The sequence below is a fragment of the Cenococcum geophilum genome (assembly GCF_001692895.1).
Source record: "Cenococcum geophilum 1.58 unplaced genomic scaffold K441scaffold_3, whole genome shotgun sequence".
In the NCBI taxonomy this organism is placed as follows: domain Eukaryota; kingdom Fungi; phylum Ascomycota; class Dothideomycetes; order Gloniales; family Gloniaceae; genus Cenococcum; species Cenococcum geophilum.
The window spans coordinates 4,071,454-4,088,669 of NW_027137561.1; the positions used below are offsets into that span (position 1 = coordinate 4,071,454).

Consider the following 17,216-nt stretch of genomic DNA (forward strand, 5'->3'; position numbering starts at 1 on the left):
GAAGAAGCACGCTCTTACTAATATTGGACCCTATTTTGCCCTAAACTATTTAACCCTTCTACTAATGATCTTACGGTATACGTCCTTAAAATAACTAATTAATTAATTAAATAGATTATATTTAATAAATACCCAAATAACGAGTTTATTTAAGAGATGCTTAAGCTAATATAAGATAGTATTAGACGCTTTAAAAAGATTTCTTTAAGTAAATATAAAGCCTATAGAAACTGCTTATATTACTAAAAAACCGCCTAGTTATACCTAACTATAATAAACTTAAGCTTAAGCTCCTTAAATATTTATATAATCTACTAATAGCCAGCTACCTAGGCTTAGGAAAAACCATAGAACTGCTCTAATAAGAATATTATTAGCTAATATATATAATATAATATAAAGGTACGTCTCTAGCTGCTATATCTGTTAATGAGCTAAAGCTTTATATAAGACGTATAACGGCCTTTTAAAGCTACTACTTATTCTAAACTGAAGATAAAAGAATATCTTAATTGACTTTATTATTAACCTCCCTATAAGTAAGGGCTATATAAATATTATAGTAGTTATAGACCAACTATTTAAGATAAGATACTTAATTGCCTGCCCTAATATATTAATACCTACTATTGCCTAACTATTTCTAGATTACGTATAGAAACTCCATAGACTCCCTAAAATAATTATCTCCAATAAAGGTAGCTAGTTTATTTTTATATTCTGGAAAGAACTAACTACCCAACTCTATATTAAAGTATTATTATTTATAGTATACTACCTAGAAACGGATGGTTAAATGGAATATATAAATGCTATAATAGAATAGTATATTTGGATATATACGTTATACTTATAAAATAACTAGATTAACTAGCTTATATTTACTAAGTTTACTATAAATAATTCCGTTATAGAAACTATAAAGGTCTCCCCGTTTCTAGCTAACTACGGCTAGTATTTATAAATAGGGTTTAGACCCTTTAGTGATGTTCCTTACCCTACTTATTACGCCTTATAAGTTATAGAAGTAAATTAATTTATAGAGAAGATGGAGGAACTATAATAGTTCCTTACTAATAAAATAATATAGGCTTAATCTATCTATAAAGCCGCAGTAAATAAGAAATAAACCCTAGTACCAGCCTACTAAATTAGTAACTTTATCTGGCTAGATATAAAAAATCTAAATATAAAACAACTTATTAAGAAGCTTAATTAGAAGAACGCTGGCCCTTATAAGGTTAAGAAGGTTATTTTTTTCTACGCCTATTAACTAAAGCTCCCTAATACGGTTAAAATCTACCCTATATTCTACACGTTAGTCCTTTACCATACTACTCCCGTATTAAATGCCCTGCCTAAATAAATATAAGACCCTCCCTTGCTAGTTAAAGTGGATAGTAAGAACGAGTACTTTATTAAAAGAATTAATAATATTAAGAATAATAAACGGAAACGCTAATATATATATCTTATAAAATAGAGAGGCTTTACTAAGCCCTTATAGGAACTCGTTAACTCTATAGGACTTATATAAGCCATAGAAGACTTTTATAAACTTTACCTAGAACTACTATAGCCCTATCTCGCAGAGGCTTAAGTTTAAAGGGGGGGTACTATTACGGGATACCCCCGTAACACCTTATATACATTTACCTATTTTTATTAACTTAGTAACTAGAGACTAACTATAAGACGGCAATTTAATAGCAATTTATAGCAATCTAACAGCAACCTACCGCATTTTGCTATATTCTACTAAGTTCTACTAAGTTCTACTAAGTCCTGCTAGAACTACCACCTAAATCCTATTCTGCTCTATATATATATTAACTAAGTAACTAAGTCAATAATATATACCCTTTCTTCCTATTTTTCTACCTTCTTTCCTTATATAACGTTTTAATCTTATTACACAGTTTATATATATAGCTTAATAATATCTACTTTGCTATATATTACCGTCGCTTATACTTACTCCGTAATATAGCTAAATAGATACTCCGGCCCGTTTTTTTAAAAAAAATAGTAGAGGAGCTGCTAGCCTATTAGTGTTTTCGTCTGGGTATTTTGCTTACTATAGTCTAGTTTACACCAAGAAAATCGCACTAAGGAAATCCTGGCTCTTTTATCTATTTCTGCCGTATTCTACCGTTTTTAGAGTAGAAAAAGCGCTCTAAAAAATAGATTTTTAATGTAGTTTTATATATAAAAATGAGAGAAACTATGTAGCTTACTAGCTCAAAAGTAGCTACCAATTACCCCTATATAACTGTTTTATTCTATACCCTATTCCTTCTCCTTACTAAAGAAATAGGTAGGGAATTAGTAATTAGTAGATACTCTCCCCAAAAGTAACCTACTAATCCTAGATTTATGTTTTAGAAAACGGGTATTTTAGGGGCGAACCTTGCTACATAAACCCGCTCCTATTAGAAAATTTTTTATCAGGTTGTCTTATATAGGGTATAAATAGCAATTCCCCTATATACCTTATATTTAACATACTAAAGTAATACAGGCCGGCCCCTTTCCCTTATTATAGCTACCCTAGCGTATTTGTAGTATGCCTATAGTGTAGTAGTTATTTATAACACGATAGCCCAATAACTTACAGTAGGTCTACAGTAATAGAAGGAGGTTTGCGGTATTAGTGGTAGTAATTATCGTCTACGTCTACGGCTTGTCTATAGCTCGTCTGCGGTGCGCCTACGGTATAACTATACGCCTATAGTGTAGGGTTAGTAGAGGTTGCCTATAGCGCAATAGCTGTAGACTAGTTGGTAGAGGTTGTCTATATAGTAATAGCTGTAGACTTATAGTAGAGGTCGTCTATAGCGCGATAGCTATAGACCTGTTATAGCCGTGGTGACGTATCTTTAGGGGCTATATAGCGTTATAGTGGCGCGTCTTTAGGGGGTATATAGCTGGCGACGCCTAGGCAATAACGGCAAAGAAGTAAAGGGAAGCGACGGCATTAGATAGATATAAACGCTAGAGACTAGTTTAACTTATATACCTAGGCTTAAAAGAAGCTTAGTAAGGTTACTAGTATTTTATAAAACACTGCTAATATAAATATATAAGAGGACTTTATAGATAGGGGGCTATAAGGCATAATTATAGGAATAAATAGATTATAGAGGAGACAAATCCTTAAGGAGGTGTCACGGATTCCGGCCTGGCGGCCCTTAGCGAGCCTTGGCACCCCACAGTATATAAAGTGCTGGTCCCTTCGCACCTCTTTGCACCTTCGTGTAATATCCTATCGTGTGCTATAGTTAATACTACGACGTTTACAGAGCCTCCTAACCTCGTTCCGTAATAGGAGGTAAGGCCTCTGGGATTATGGAGACTATATACTATAGGTACGCGCCTTATTAGAAAAATATTTGCAAGCTAAGATTTAAGTAAACTTTATTTAGCGCGTTTTGGGTAATTAATATGCAATTAACTAACTTAATATATTTGAAAGTTAAATAATACGCAGTTAACCAACTTAACAACTTTAAAAGCTAACTGTATATTCCTTAATATGTAATTAAGGTAATATAATATATTGTTTTAAAGTTATATGCCAATTATATAAATAAATTTTTACTATTTTCTTAGCCTATAGTATGCTAGCATATAATATATTTAACTATTATATATTAGGATTAAAATAATTTTATATAATTTTATATAGTCCTATATTGCCTTATATAGTCTTATTACTATATTATATATTATAGGTTCTATACTAGCTTAGCTGCTTTTACTATTATCCTAACTTCTATATAATAATATAGTATAAGTTCCTTTTTAAAAAAAGTTGTCTAGGTATAGAGTATTATATTAGTTCTAATTAATATAATTATTAATATAGTATAAATCCGAATAAAAAGTAGCGACTAGAATAATATGCGCGCTTTATAGGATAGATAGCATTAAATAAAAGCAACTACCTCTAAGTACTTACTTTGTATTTACGCTTAAGCGCGGCTACCTTTTTACCTTAACTATGCCGTATATTAAATACGGCAGTCTATAATTTAATAGCTAAAGCAGCTCTACTATAGCTTTAGTATACTCTATATATATATACCGCACTTATCTAACCTTTTAATACTTAGAATAGTACATTGGGAAAATATCCGCAGGCTGAAATTCAAACTGCCCGTCAAATGCTGCCAATTAGGTCAATTGGCTGCCAAATGGCTGTAGTTAACGTCGTTGACGTCGTTAACGCATTTAACGTTTTTAACACGTAGCCTGCGCGCAATTAAATATATATAATATTCTAACTTAATAAGAAAGCATCTAATTTAATAAGGAAGCGTCTAAATTAAATAAGGTAAGGGGTATATGCATATTAATTAGGGGGTGTATATAAGGGGGCTTTATAGATAGCGGGCTATAAGGCACGATTATAGAATAGGAGAGATTAGTAAGAGAGATAAATCCTTAAGGAGGTAAGGCCTTTAGGATTGTAGAGACTATATACTATAGGTATATATCTCTAGTACGTAACCGGCGACTATCTAAGGGGCGTTTAGAGGTTATCCTAAGGGCAACCTAAGGTATCCGCAATAATATCCCTTTATATTACCTTCCCCCTTTTTATAGTTAGCCCCTAATTACTATTACCTTATAGTAGGGAGATTATAAGGGCTCGTCCTAGAAAGGGGTTGGAGAAATATTAAAGAGATATTAGTATACCGCTATATATTATCTATCTATCTAACCCCTACTTTAAACTTCTAAAAAACCTTAATAAGGAAAAAATATAACTAGAGAAAAGACGTAAAGATTACTAAAAGTATACTAGTAGCTACCTAGGCTAATATAGGGATTTTTATATAACTCTACTTTTAAGCCTTTATACTGGTTTATAATTAATTATAAGTATTATAGGCAATTTAGTATTCTAGTATAGTTCCATAAAACCTTTTAGTATGGGATTTAATGTATAGAGCCTTAGCTTGCTGTTATCTTTAACTACTAAGATATAGTCTATAATCCTTTCTTATAATCCTTTTTTTTATAATCCCCTACATTACTAATATATTACTCCCGCATTTGCCCTTAGGCTATTAAATACGGTTAAGGTATTAATTAGTTAGTTAAAGAGATTTATCTTTTAAGATTTAGTATATATGCTTTTAAATCTAGTAGTTCTATACCGTATATTTAGCGTAGCTCTACTACCTAGTAAATAGGGATACTTTATAATAGCAACTGTAGCTATTATACAATTATTAAAAACGTCTATAACATTAATCTTTAATACTATAGTATCGTTGTTAGGTATAATTTAACCTATATACCTCTTTAACTAACGTCTTAATTGCCTTCTCCTAGCCGCGTTATTAGTTTTTATAAGGAAGTAATAGCTGGATAGCTTATACGCGTATTTTCTTCCTTTTGAATAGCGCTATTATAATAGAGTTATATTAGTAAGGTTGCGGCTATTTACTAAAAGGATATTAAAAGGTAAAGTATAAAGATACCTTACTTCCTATTGCTAACCTTTGTCCAATTTTTAGATGTATCTTTAATATATTATTAAGATTTTCTTTTTTTCTATTAATAATTTAATATGCCTCTTTATTCTTTTACTAACTGCTTTTTAAGCAAATTCTATAGTATATCCTAGCCCTACCTTTATATATAGAACCCCAACCTCCGCTAACCTATAACTAGTGCTAGTCCTACCTAAATAATTTTACCTATATGTTTTTAAAAGACTAGAAATCTAATAATAGGATTCTAAAGGCTTATAATAAGACGCACTGCGTTAGATCTAATACCTTTAGTCCTTATAATTAATACATGCGTACTAAGAGTGGTAGTTACGTTAAGGTAAGCTTTTCTATCCTTAATAGATTTTTATTACTAACTTTAATAGCCTAAACCTAAGTAGCGACATTTCTTTAATATCTTTAACTACTATATCGCCTAGGCTCTCTCCTATTTAAGCGCTAATACTAAATATCTAGGTTAAATTTAAGATTATGCTATAGCTATTTATACCGCCTATAACTCTTAATAAGCTAGCTAGTAACGCTTAATATAAGAGTAAGGTTAGTATATTAAGGATAGGGTAAGGAATAGAGGTAATAAGAAGAAGGTTGCTGTTTACTATAGAAAGGAGTTTATATATACGCGTTAAGTTTTAAAAGAGCGTAATATAATATATTATTAGGTAGGTTACCCTTCGGGTACCTAGCGGATAGGTAACTAATAGTTACTATAGTAAGGTCTTAATGGTTCTAGTTTATATTAGCTAGCTAACGTCTCTATTTATTTTAGGCTTAAGCGTGTCTTTATTAACTATAAGCTTACGCTATAAAAGCTTCGTTGGTATTAGTTTAGACCTAATATTAGTATTAAGCATTTAAGGATCTCTGCCCTAGCTATACCTTATTATCCTACCCCTATTTTTATACCTACTTACACCCCTACTAAGGGGTCTAGATCCTATTTTTATTAGCCATTACTTAGTAGCCTAATAGATACTAATCCTGCTCCTAAGGATAAGATATAGTAGCTTTTTAGATTAGGTATTTGGGATTTATTCTTATATATAGTAGTAATTAAGGACCTTAATTAAGGTGCTTAGGAAGGCCTTAAAAGATTTTTAAGAAGGGCCTAAGAGCCCTAAAAATAATATTCCTAGTATAGATTAATTAATAGAAATACAGTTCTAGCAAAATACCCTATTAATTCTATACTATATACGTAAAAAGGCTAAGGACCTATTCTACCTTAGGCTGTAGCCCTATCTCTATAGTTTCTAGAGCCTATTTATTCTATATCTAATTTAACCTATTTACTCTTTAGGGCCTCTTACAGCCTACTATAAGCTTTCTTTATAGGTCGCGATAACACCAAAGTATTAGAGCGCTTTTTATAATTTGTAGATTATAGACCTTAGTCCTAATATTCTTTTAAAACATCTTTATAATAATTAAGGTAATCCTCTAGTTCCTATATAGAGTCCGTAGCGGGCTAGCCTAGCTGTTTAACTTTATATTAAAGCTTGTTCTTAATAGACTTATAGCGTAGTATATCTTTTACCTTATACCGCTTGCCTACTACCTTAGGGTATTTAATTAGGCCTAAACGGAAGTTTTTTTAGTAGTAGTCTATACTATAGCTCTAGTAGGTTTATATAAAATACTAAATATATATAGACTATAGATAGGGGTAGCTAAAGACAGTAGGCTAGCTTACTAATTTATTCCTTAACTTAGAAGGGACCTAGGTATCTTATATTAAGCTTCTTTAATAGTTAACGGGTTTTAATATTTGTTAAACGTAATAGAACCTTATTACCTACTCCAAAATGCTTATTTTAGTATTTATAGTTATACTAAAGTCTCTACTACTCTTAGGCATCCTATAGGCTCTGCTTTATATACTTTTACTACTCCTATTTCTAAAGATATCCTTATACTCTTTAGTAGATGTCCTTAGACTTCCTAATAAGATCCTATAACTAATTATACGGCCTTAGCTAGTAATTATTAGGTATACTATCGAACCCTAATAGTTAAATACTATAGGTAATCTAGATTGGTGTAAACCAATATAATAAATATTGCTTTAAATTATAAGCATACTCCGCGTATAGAAGTAGCTTATACTAATTATCTTACTAGTAGTTTAAATATATTTATAAGTAAGACTCTAGTTCCTAGTTCTAGCGTTCTATTTACCCATTCGTTTATAGATAGAAAGCTATACTATAATAGTAGTCTATCTTTAAATAGAAGTATAGGTCTGACCAGTACTGGCTTATAAAGACGCCACCCCTATTAGTAATAATAGAGTACGGCTAGTTTACTTTAAGAAAGTATTTCTCCTTAATTAGGTTAGTAAGTGCTTATATATTAATTGCCTTATTAATAGGAAAGTATTAGACGTACTTTAAAAATCTATTAATAAGTACAAGAACCGAATTATATATTTGTCCTTACCTATCTTTTAAGGGCGGGAGATCCGTAATAATAGTCTATAGCGTAATATTACTATAGCTTACTAATAGGGGAAACAGATTTAAGTAAACCCTATAGCTTATACCTTTGGATTTTATATACTTAACACTTTTTATAGTAACTAATATCCTCCTTTGCTTCCTAATTAAGCTTTAACCAATAGTATTTATATTAAAGTACTTCCACTATTTTAGCTTAACTATAGTGGCCGCCTAGAGGATTATTATAATTCTTTATAAGAATCTTCTATTATAAATTTGCTTTTTATAGCACCTAAACCTTACTACCTTCATATAGTAGGCCTATTAGGTCTAGCTCCTAATAGTAGTACCTAGCAGCTTCCTTTTTATTACATTTTTAGTCTACTTTTATATTAAAGATAGTATAGAAAGCGTCCCTTTATTATACCTTACGGATAAAATCTATTAACCTTTTAGATAGTTCTTAGGTAAAAGCTATTTTGTTCTATACTGCTCTAAGCATAAGACTAGATAGTATTATAAATCTTATAACTTCTTAGTGCGCGTATATTAGGAAGGCCGCTATAAGGTTAAAGTCCTTTAGTTATTATAGGGCTTTAAGTTCTAATTACTCTATAGCTTCGCTATTAGTTTAAGAGGATAACTTAGTAATTAGAGGTAGTGTATTACTAGGTTCCGAAAATATATTAGGGACGTCCTATCTAGGTATATTTAGACCCTTATTAGCAATAGACTGGGTACTAGCTAGAACGTTAATAAAAACTAATAGGGCTTATACTGCCTAAGACTTAGTATATAGAGCTATAGGTGCTTAGGCATTCTATACTTAAAGCTTATTCTATAATATAGGGAGTAAGATATCTATTATCTATTTTCCTTCTCCTGTTTTAAAGCCTTTAGTATAATCTAGCCATCATAATGGTTTATTGGTAGGGTTATTTTCCCCTAGCTTATATTTAATTTTAAAATTAAATTATATAAGCTTTTTTACCTATCTGGTTTATTAAGGTATAAGCTCCTTTATAGTTATAAAGTAGCGTAAATTATAATAAATTAAGAGTATATAAGTGGTATAGCTTACGTACTTAAGGTAGTATCTCCACTATTTAAAGTAGTTAACTATAGCTAGTAGTTCCTTATTATGGGTATAATACCTAACTTTAGGTCCCTAGAATTTTCTACTATAGAATACTATTAGTTTTTAGTAGAGCTGGGTAGTATCTAAATGCCTATTAGGTTGCAGTAGGATACTAATAAGGGCAAAATTTAATATATTAGTAATTATTATTAATAGCTAATATAGGTTAAAATACCGCAGTAATAGAGCTTTTATAAACTTTATACGTAGTTCCTAAAAGGCCTTTTAGCCCTTTTTAGGCTATAACTATAGTTTATACTATTTAGTTAGTCCCTTTTTAGTTTTTTTTCTTACTACCTTTAAGCCTTTTACTCCTTAGGTTAAGTCTTAAGAAGCTTCTATAATATAGTTAAATAGGTATTAGGTAACGTCTAAGTAGTTATAGATAAAGCGCCTATAGAAATTGGTAAAGCTTAGAAATACTTAAATATCCTAATAGCTCTCTAGCTCTAGCTACTCCTAAATCGTCTATACCTATACTAGGTCTATAACTATACTTATAGGCGTTACAATATGACCCAGGAACTTAACCTACTTAGTATTAAAGATATACTTTACCGCCTTAGTATAGAAGCCCTAATTATCTAAACATTTTAGCACTTCGCGGATATATTACTTGTGTTAATCCTTATTTTCTAAGTAGATTAAAATATTATTTAAATAGATAATATATATGCGGTTAACTAGTCCCCCTAAGGCACTATAAATATATAATTAGAATATTATAAGCGTATTAGCTAGCCTAAAAGGCATTACTAGATACTTAAAGTGGCCGTATTAGGTCTTAAAAGCGGTCTTTTACTTATCCCCTTTTTTAATATAGAGCCTATAATAGGTGTCTTATAAATCCAGCTTTATAAAGATCTTCGCCCTAAATAGTTAATCCAGTATTTTACTAACTAGTAATAATAGGTAACGGTTCTTAATTATAATCTTATTAAGACTGTAATAGTCTATATATAGCCTTATAGTTCTATCCAGTTTTAGAACAAAGAGGATTAGTACGCCTACTAGCGACTTACTAAGCTAGATCTACCCCTTTTCTAGTAACCTATTAAGGTATTCTCGTAAAATCTTAAGCTCTTTATAAGAGAGGTTATAAATAGGGAGGTTTAGTAGTTATTTGCCTTCTTTTAAATTAATTATATAATTATATTCCGAGTTTTATAGCAGGACTTTAGCTTATCTGCCCTAAAATACCCTTAGTAAGCCCTTTAGGCCTAATAGAATATTTAATAAATTAGGGTCGCGTTTGTCTTTTATATTATTATTAGGTAGATCCTAGAGCTCCCTTAAAATACTTATGGGCAGTATTACGCGCTATAATAATTACTTATATATAGTTGCCACCGTATATTAAACCATTTTATATAATAGCTAGTAAAGGGTAAAGAAATCTTTAACGCATTATTTAAGGTGCTGTAGTATACTCTCTGTATATTACTTAAGCTAGAGTAACCCGTAGCGGTTAAAGTATCTTATAAGATCTTTAAGATTGCCGCCTCCCTATAATGTCTCCGTAACCTATCTAGTAGTTCCTTAAAAGGTTTCTATTATAGAGGGATTATTACCTATACTAAGCTTTATACCTATTTTATTATAAAATAGGGGTTAGATCTAATACTCCTTTAGGTATAAAGCGTATACTATTTCGCCTAAAGCTATATCCTTTAGAATATCCTTTAAGCTTATTAGTAATATACGCCCTTCTAATTCTTTATTGTTCTACTATTTAAAGGCTCCTATTTTAAAGTATATTTTAAGATCTACTTTTATAGGCTAAGGGTATTTAAGGATAAAGTTATAACCTACAAAGTTAGCCACCTAAAAGGGTTATAGGCCGACTACCTTAATGCGGTTATATATATTGGCTACTAATACTATAAGCTTATAGGCACTATATAGTTTAATCTAATGCTTATCTAGGAAGCCTATAATGGATTTCCACTACCTTAATAATAGGATAAGTTTATACTCTTTTACTAAATTATATTATATAAGATTAATTTTAGCGCCGCTATTATATAGTACTTAGAACTATTATACCTCACTTATAGAAAGTACTATTTTTAGCTTAATAGCAATATAGAGAGTCTCTTATTCCGTATTTTACCTTAGTTATAGCTAGAAGAGGTCCGCAACTAGGGCTTTTCTTTGTTTAGATTATTAGTACGGTTATTACCCTGTTTATTTTTCTAATAAAATATACTTTTAGAGTTTTCTCTTAACTTTTTAAAGTGTTTCTATAAAGATGCTAAATAGGTATTAAGCTAGCCCTAAGAGTTTTTCCTATTACTTAAGGCCTCTAACTTTAACTCTTTTAAAGTTCTTTTTAAAAACAGCTTCTTTAAAGGTTAGGTCTACCCTATATTACTATTAAAGTGCCTACGCTTTTAGTAACCCCTTAGCTTCCTACTAAAAGAGGTCTAGTTTCTTACTATATCTTTAGCATTTAAAACTGCTCGTTTAAAATCCGTATATATAGTAATCCGCAATAGGGCTCCTACGCGCTTTATTTTATTATAAATTACTAGCTTAATTCTAGCCTAGATAAACTTAATCTTCTCCTTTTTACAGATACCACCGCCCCTATTCTCAAAGGGTTTTAAATCTATCTATTAAGTATAAGTTTTTATAAAGTTTATAAACTAGTAAAAGTTAGCAATTAAGCTATATCCTATTCTACAATAGCTTTATATTATTATATTAGACAATATATAGATCTTAAGTCCATTTCTTTAAAAAGGTTTGCAGCTATAGCTATATAGTAATTTACTCTTTATTAAGCTAATTAAGTACAATTTAGTTTAGTAATTAGTCTTTAATCTTACTAATAATCTAGTATATACGCTCTTTGGTATTATTTTATATTATTAGCATTTTAAAGAAGTTATTTACCTTATAAACCCAATTATCTAGCTGCTAGGCGTTAGGTCTATAGCGGAGTTCTAAACTACTAAAGGCCTTAGCTAGTTAGTCTATATTCTTTTTCCGTTTATAGCATAAATAACTTTTTAAGTCTTTTATACCTTCTTAAGTAGGTATTAGGTAGCCCCTAGAAAGCCCTTAGCCTTAACTAGGTTATAAAAGAATTTACTTAGCTTAGATTAACCCTTACTAGATATAGATTTGCCCTTAAAGGGTTCTAATATATTTATTAGTAGCTTTCTCCCGTATAGATTTTAAGAGCCTTATAATAGCTTCCCAATATCTATCTTAAAGGAGATTGGTATAGGGCTCTTAACCTTCTAAACTTAGGCCTAGGGAAGCTCCTACTATAAAGGTAATATTAGCACTAGTAGCTAATACGGGTTTCCTAATAAGCCTTAGGTCTTAAGTTAGTATTTAGGTTTAGTTTTCTAAAGGAGTAGGCCTACTTAGCTTATAAGTAGTCTATATACCGCTACTATACTAATTATAGGCCGGTGGTCTTCCGAGAGGGTTTTAGTTGGGTCCCTAGTTAAACGCGTTAGTATATTCCTCTAGTATTTCTAGCTTAGGGGAAGATCTTAAAGTTACCTTTAGCGCTTAATCTTTTAATTAGCCTAGGTAGGACTAGAGGGGTTTTAGTTACTTTTTAGTAGCGTTATAACCGTTATAAAGGGTGTCTACGTTTTCCTTAGTGGTAACTATAGGTATATAAGAGTCTTTAAGCTCCTAGCGCATCTAAGTATTAGGGCTTATTCGGCCGTCTTGCCTAGAGGTTTATATTGTTGTAATCTCTTACTATTAAAGGGACCTTTCTGCCTTAGCGCGATGGCTTTCCATAAGGTATTTATAGAGTTTCTATTTAGGTCGTCGCGAGATTTTAAAAGAGGATAGTAGTTATAAATAAAAGATATAAATAAATAATCTGGTCCTTAAGCCAACTACCCTTCTAAAAAGGAGTAGGAAGGATTTAAATATAAGGGGCTATAAGGCACAATTATAAAATAGGATAGATTAGTAAGAGAGACGAATCCTTAAGGAGGTAAGGCCTTTAGGATTATAGAGACTATATACTACGGGTATATACGTCTAGTACGTAACCAGTAACCATCGGAGGGGCATCCAGGGGTTGTCCTAAGGGCAACCCAAGGTGTCTGTAATAATATCCCTTATAATGTATATATATTAATTAGGGGGGTATATATACATTAATTGGGGGGTATACGTGTATTATTTAGGGGGTGTATAATTATCGCTAACCTTAATTAATAACTAAATTAATCTATATTTTCTGCAAAGCCTTCTTAGTAACTTAAATAAGTTTAAATATAATATTTAAAATAAATAGGTTAAGTTATAGTACTATTTTAAAAAAAAAATTAAAAGTTTTAATTATAGTATAGTCTACTTTAAAGTAGTAAATAATGGCTTTTATTTAATAAATAGTATAATAGTAATCTAAGCTTTAGTAATAATTTTAGTAATAGATATTAAATTATAAAGAGTATTGAAATTGGTAATTTTAATCTAAATATAAAACATAGTATCTCTTAGTCTTTGATGCACACGCACATCGTCATTGGTGGCCTGGGCTCCTCCATGGGTACTGCCCGCCACCGATGCCGCCATCGAATGTGTTGGCGTATCAAAGAGACTGCTCAAATAATGCCTCGCCCTCTCGCACACCATGTCCGCATACTTCGCAGGTGGACATATACTGACCGCCTTTGTGGCGCGCCCGAACGCATAGCTCATGGCATGCGTCAGGTCCTCCAGCACGTCTGCAACATTATGAAATGGCTGGGGAATTGTCTTGTAGCGCTGCTGAAAGATTTCGTCGAGCAAGACGTAATAGTGCGCAGGACGCGCAGTGCCTTGGAGTGCGGCGTGCGGCTGGAGGAAGAAGTCCCAGTTGTGTGCCTCTGTGACACTACGGTCAACAATAGTCCCAGGCTTAGGATTCGAAAATCTGTCCGCCGTCTGGACCGTAATTGGGTAGAAGCGTGTGTGGTGGCGCTTGCCGACGATAATGATGGTGAGTCTCGGGAGGCCGTTCTTCTGGTCTGCGGGGGGATACTTTTCCTTGCATGCTTGCCTGAGTTGCGGCAGTTCTTCGTTAATTACTTTTCCGTACTGGCCTTCGGAAACACCATCACGGTAGACCAGAATGTTCTCTGGGAATGATAGATGCCTGCCCTTGGTTTTCCAAAGGTCCAGGTGATGCTTCAGCATCTCCGCCAAGTTATCGACCTCTTCTTTGCGAGCTCTTGACTGAATGCGGATTGTCGCAGGCCATTGGCCAAGCAGTTTGTCAATACTGGCAACCATGCCTGCCACACTTGGAGCATTGGCACTGGATCCCGGCGACGGGTGGGTAACATCAATACCAACAACCATAGTTTTGTCTTCATTGATGATGCTGAGACGGAGATTATCGACGATTTGATTGGTTCCCCCTAATTTTAGATTGAACTTAAGAGCCAGGTTTTTGAGATATTGGTCTTGGCCCTTCTCCTTAGCGAGTTTCTCGCCGACGCTGCATATAGTCTGAATTCCATATTTGACGTCGGCTAGTTGTTTTATTCGAGGGTAGAGTGGGTCGTTGGCTTTTGGTAAGATGATGAATAGAAGATCAAGACTCCCAGCAGCCAACTTGAGGCTATTCTCTACTACTGGGTCATCTATTTCATTCACAACTATCCTTCTGCCTTTGGCGGGCTTGTCTGCCAATACCCCAGTTGCTTCCAAAGACCTGTGAAGTTCGTCTACCACTGCAACCAAACTTGGTTCATTCGGAAATGCATCCCGGGAATTGGGTGTTGAGATAAGCAAGAAGGACCATTTCTTCAGTTTCACGCCCGTAGCATTAAATTTAACTTTGAGCATGTTCCAGGATCCAGACTGTACTACAGCAGTGCTGTTACCTCTATAGACAACCTTGGGTTCGTTAAGGACGCGACCCTGGACTGTGATTAACTTTTGTGGCACTGATATGCCAAAACTTCCCTGGTTGAAGTTAGCTATGCACCTAATAACCATCAAGAAACCTACCAAGAGTATATTCCCCTGCGGAGACAGGCCAGCAGTTTGGAAGCCTTGGTCAACTATCGAATTGGCGTTCTCCCAAGGCCTGCGTACAGCAAACCGTATCATATGTTGCGTTTGGTTCGGGTCAAGCTGCCCATTATATGCCTGCCCAGGCACAACCACGCATACTTCAGCTGGTAGATAGCTGGGATTCTCCTTCGTTCCGACATTGATCACAGGAATGGCCGGATTTGTAATGGGTATGCCATGTGCTGTTCACAAAGTCATTATGCTGACCTGATACTCTAAAGACATACTTACTGGTCCTAAAAAATTCAAACACGCTGATATATTTATCAGAAGGTGCAGGTCCAGTAAGGGGGCCCGGTTTTTGCCCTTTTTTCTTTCCCCCAGCTTTGCTGGCCGCTGTTGCTGCCGGAGACGATTGAGGTTGACCGTCAAGCCAAAACTCCACATCTTTTGGACCTGCGCCGTTTTCTCTGACACGCGGTGGATGTTGTAAACCATGGCCATCGTCTCTGGTAGCAAGGCCGTGGATAGTTTTCAATCTGATAATAGTCTGGCCAGCTTTGTTCTTCTTTTCAGCCAAGTGAGTGGTCTTGATTTTGAGCTTCTTTAGGAACTTGTTCAATTTGAATTTGTTGGGGCCATTGGCGTGTTCATATTTCTGGATCAGCTGATCCAACCTGTCAGTGTCGTAGAAAGCGCCATGGCTGACATTGACATTCACCAGGATGCGGCAGGTAGCGAGTCTGACACTAGAGAAGAAACCTCGAATCGCAGTTAAGCCGGCACCTAGGCCCAACTTTTCCGAATTAGGACCAAGCGAAAAAGTCTTGCTCGCTCCAATCGTGGCAAGGTTTCCAGTGGACTTGGAATAATGGTTCAAGAAGATGTTGAAAGCCTGAATTATAGGGAGCTTCTCGTCGTAGTTTTTGCCAAGTTGTGTAGATGTCAAATAATTAATGAGGTCTGATACGGGCAATGTATTCGTATACTGGATACGAACATGGTATTTAGTGGCACCCTGCCGCGGATCGTCCTCATTTTCGGACCGGTACTGGAACTCAACTACCATCTCGTCCTTCTGCAACTTCTGCCGCGATATAAGGGTTGATTTAAAATCGGTGACTATATCAGACTGGATTGGAGTCATTTCAGGGGACTCTAGAAATAGCCTGATAATTTGGCCAAGTTTCCTTCCGGAAGCCTCGGGAGATACGGAGATGTCATATCGGAAAAGGATGAGTTTCGGGTCAGGCACCATTTCCACGTAATTAGCCCATAGCGTGACGGGCATGCCTCTTGTACCATACCCGGGGCGATGGGCAAACATAGAGTCAAGCTGTAGTTTCTGAAGACTAAGAGGGTCTTTCGCCGCCTTTTGGACAGCATCTTCAATGTTTACGACCCGCGCATCAAGAATAGGTGCTTCGTTTGGAGTCCTGGGCCTGCAGTAGTTAGTTGAGCAGCTGCGGCGTGGGTATGAGCAGAGAATGCCAACAAGTATACTTGGACTGCCGCACCACCTCGCCCTCCCATGGCGCCTCCGCCGCGTCCACCACGAAACCCCCCTCGAGCGCCTCCTGTGAAGCCTCCTCGTTCCCCGCCCGGAGCTCTTCCTCGGCCGCCTTCCCGATCGCCAAACCCATGATCTCTTCCGCGTCCTCGCGAGTCTCCTTGGCCTCTTTCTCCTCGGCCTCTGCCCCCTCGACCACTTTGGTTGGACATAATTCTATGAAGAAATACAAATTGGTGGAGAAAGAGATTGTGGGAATTATGGGAGCACACTGCATAAATGTCATTTCGGTTGCGGGGCATCTGTGCGTAAGTTTTGCGTCAGATCAGCGTAATTGGTCCGGGTACCAACCTAAATAGAGGCTAGTCTTCATACCGAAAAGAAATATAATTTTTCTTTTAAGGTTTTAAATATATTTACAGTATTTCATAGCTATTATTAAAGCATCTGCTTAATCATTTATACTATAAATAACTAACCCAATACGGTAACGTTGTTTTAACTGCTTGACTTTTTCGTTCCCCCACTCATTGCGTGCTCCATTATTCAATACCTAAACCTAGTCACCGCCTTAACAAATAGCGTTATATCCATCAAGTCTTCTTCCCGGTTGGCTCAGC

The 17,216-nt window shown here is 34.5% G+C and overlaps 1 protein-coding gene across 1 annotated transcript; it reads right to left on the reverse strand.

Annotated features, from left to right (window-relative positions):
* Nucleotides 1–9,980: 9,980 nt before the first annotated feature.
* K441DRAFT_537291 (uncharacterized protein) lies at nt 9,981–10,208 on the reverse strand (the record flags this gene model as incomplete). The annotated part of the gene is given in 2 exon segments (XM_067642470.1): nt 9,981–10,122; nt 10,138–10,208. Coding segments are annotated over 2 exon segments (213 nt in total), but the record flags the coding sequence as incomplete, so codon positions are not given.
* Nucleotides 10,209–17,216: the final 7,008 nt, after the last annotated feature.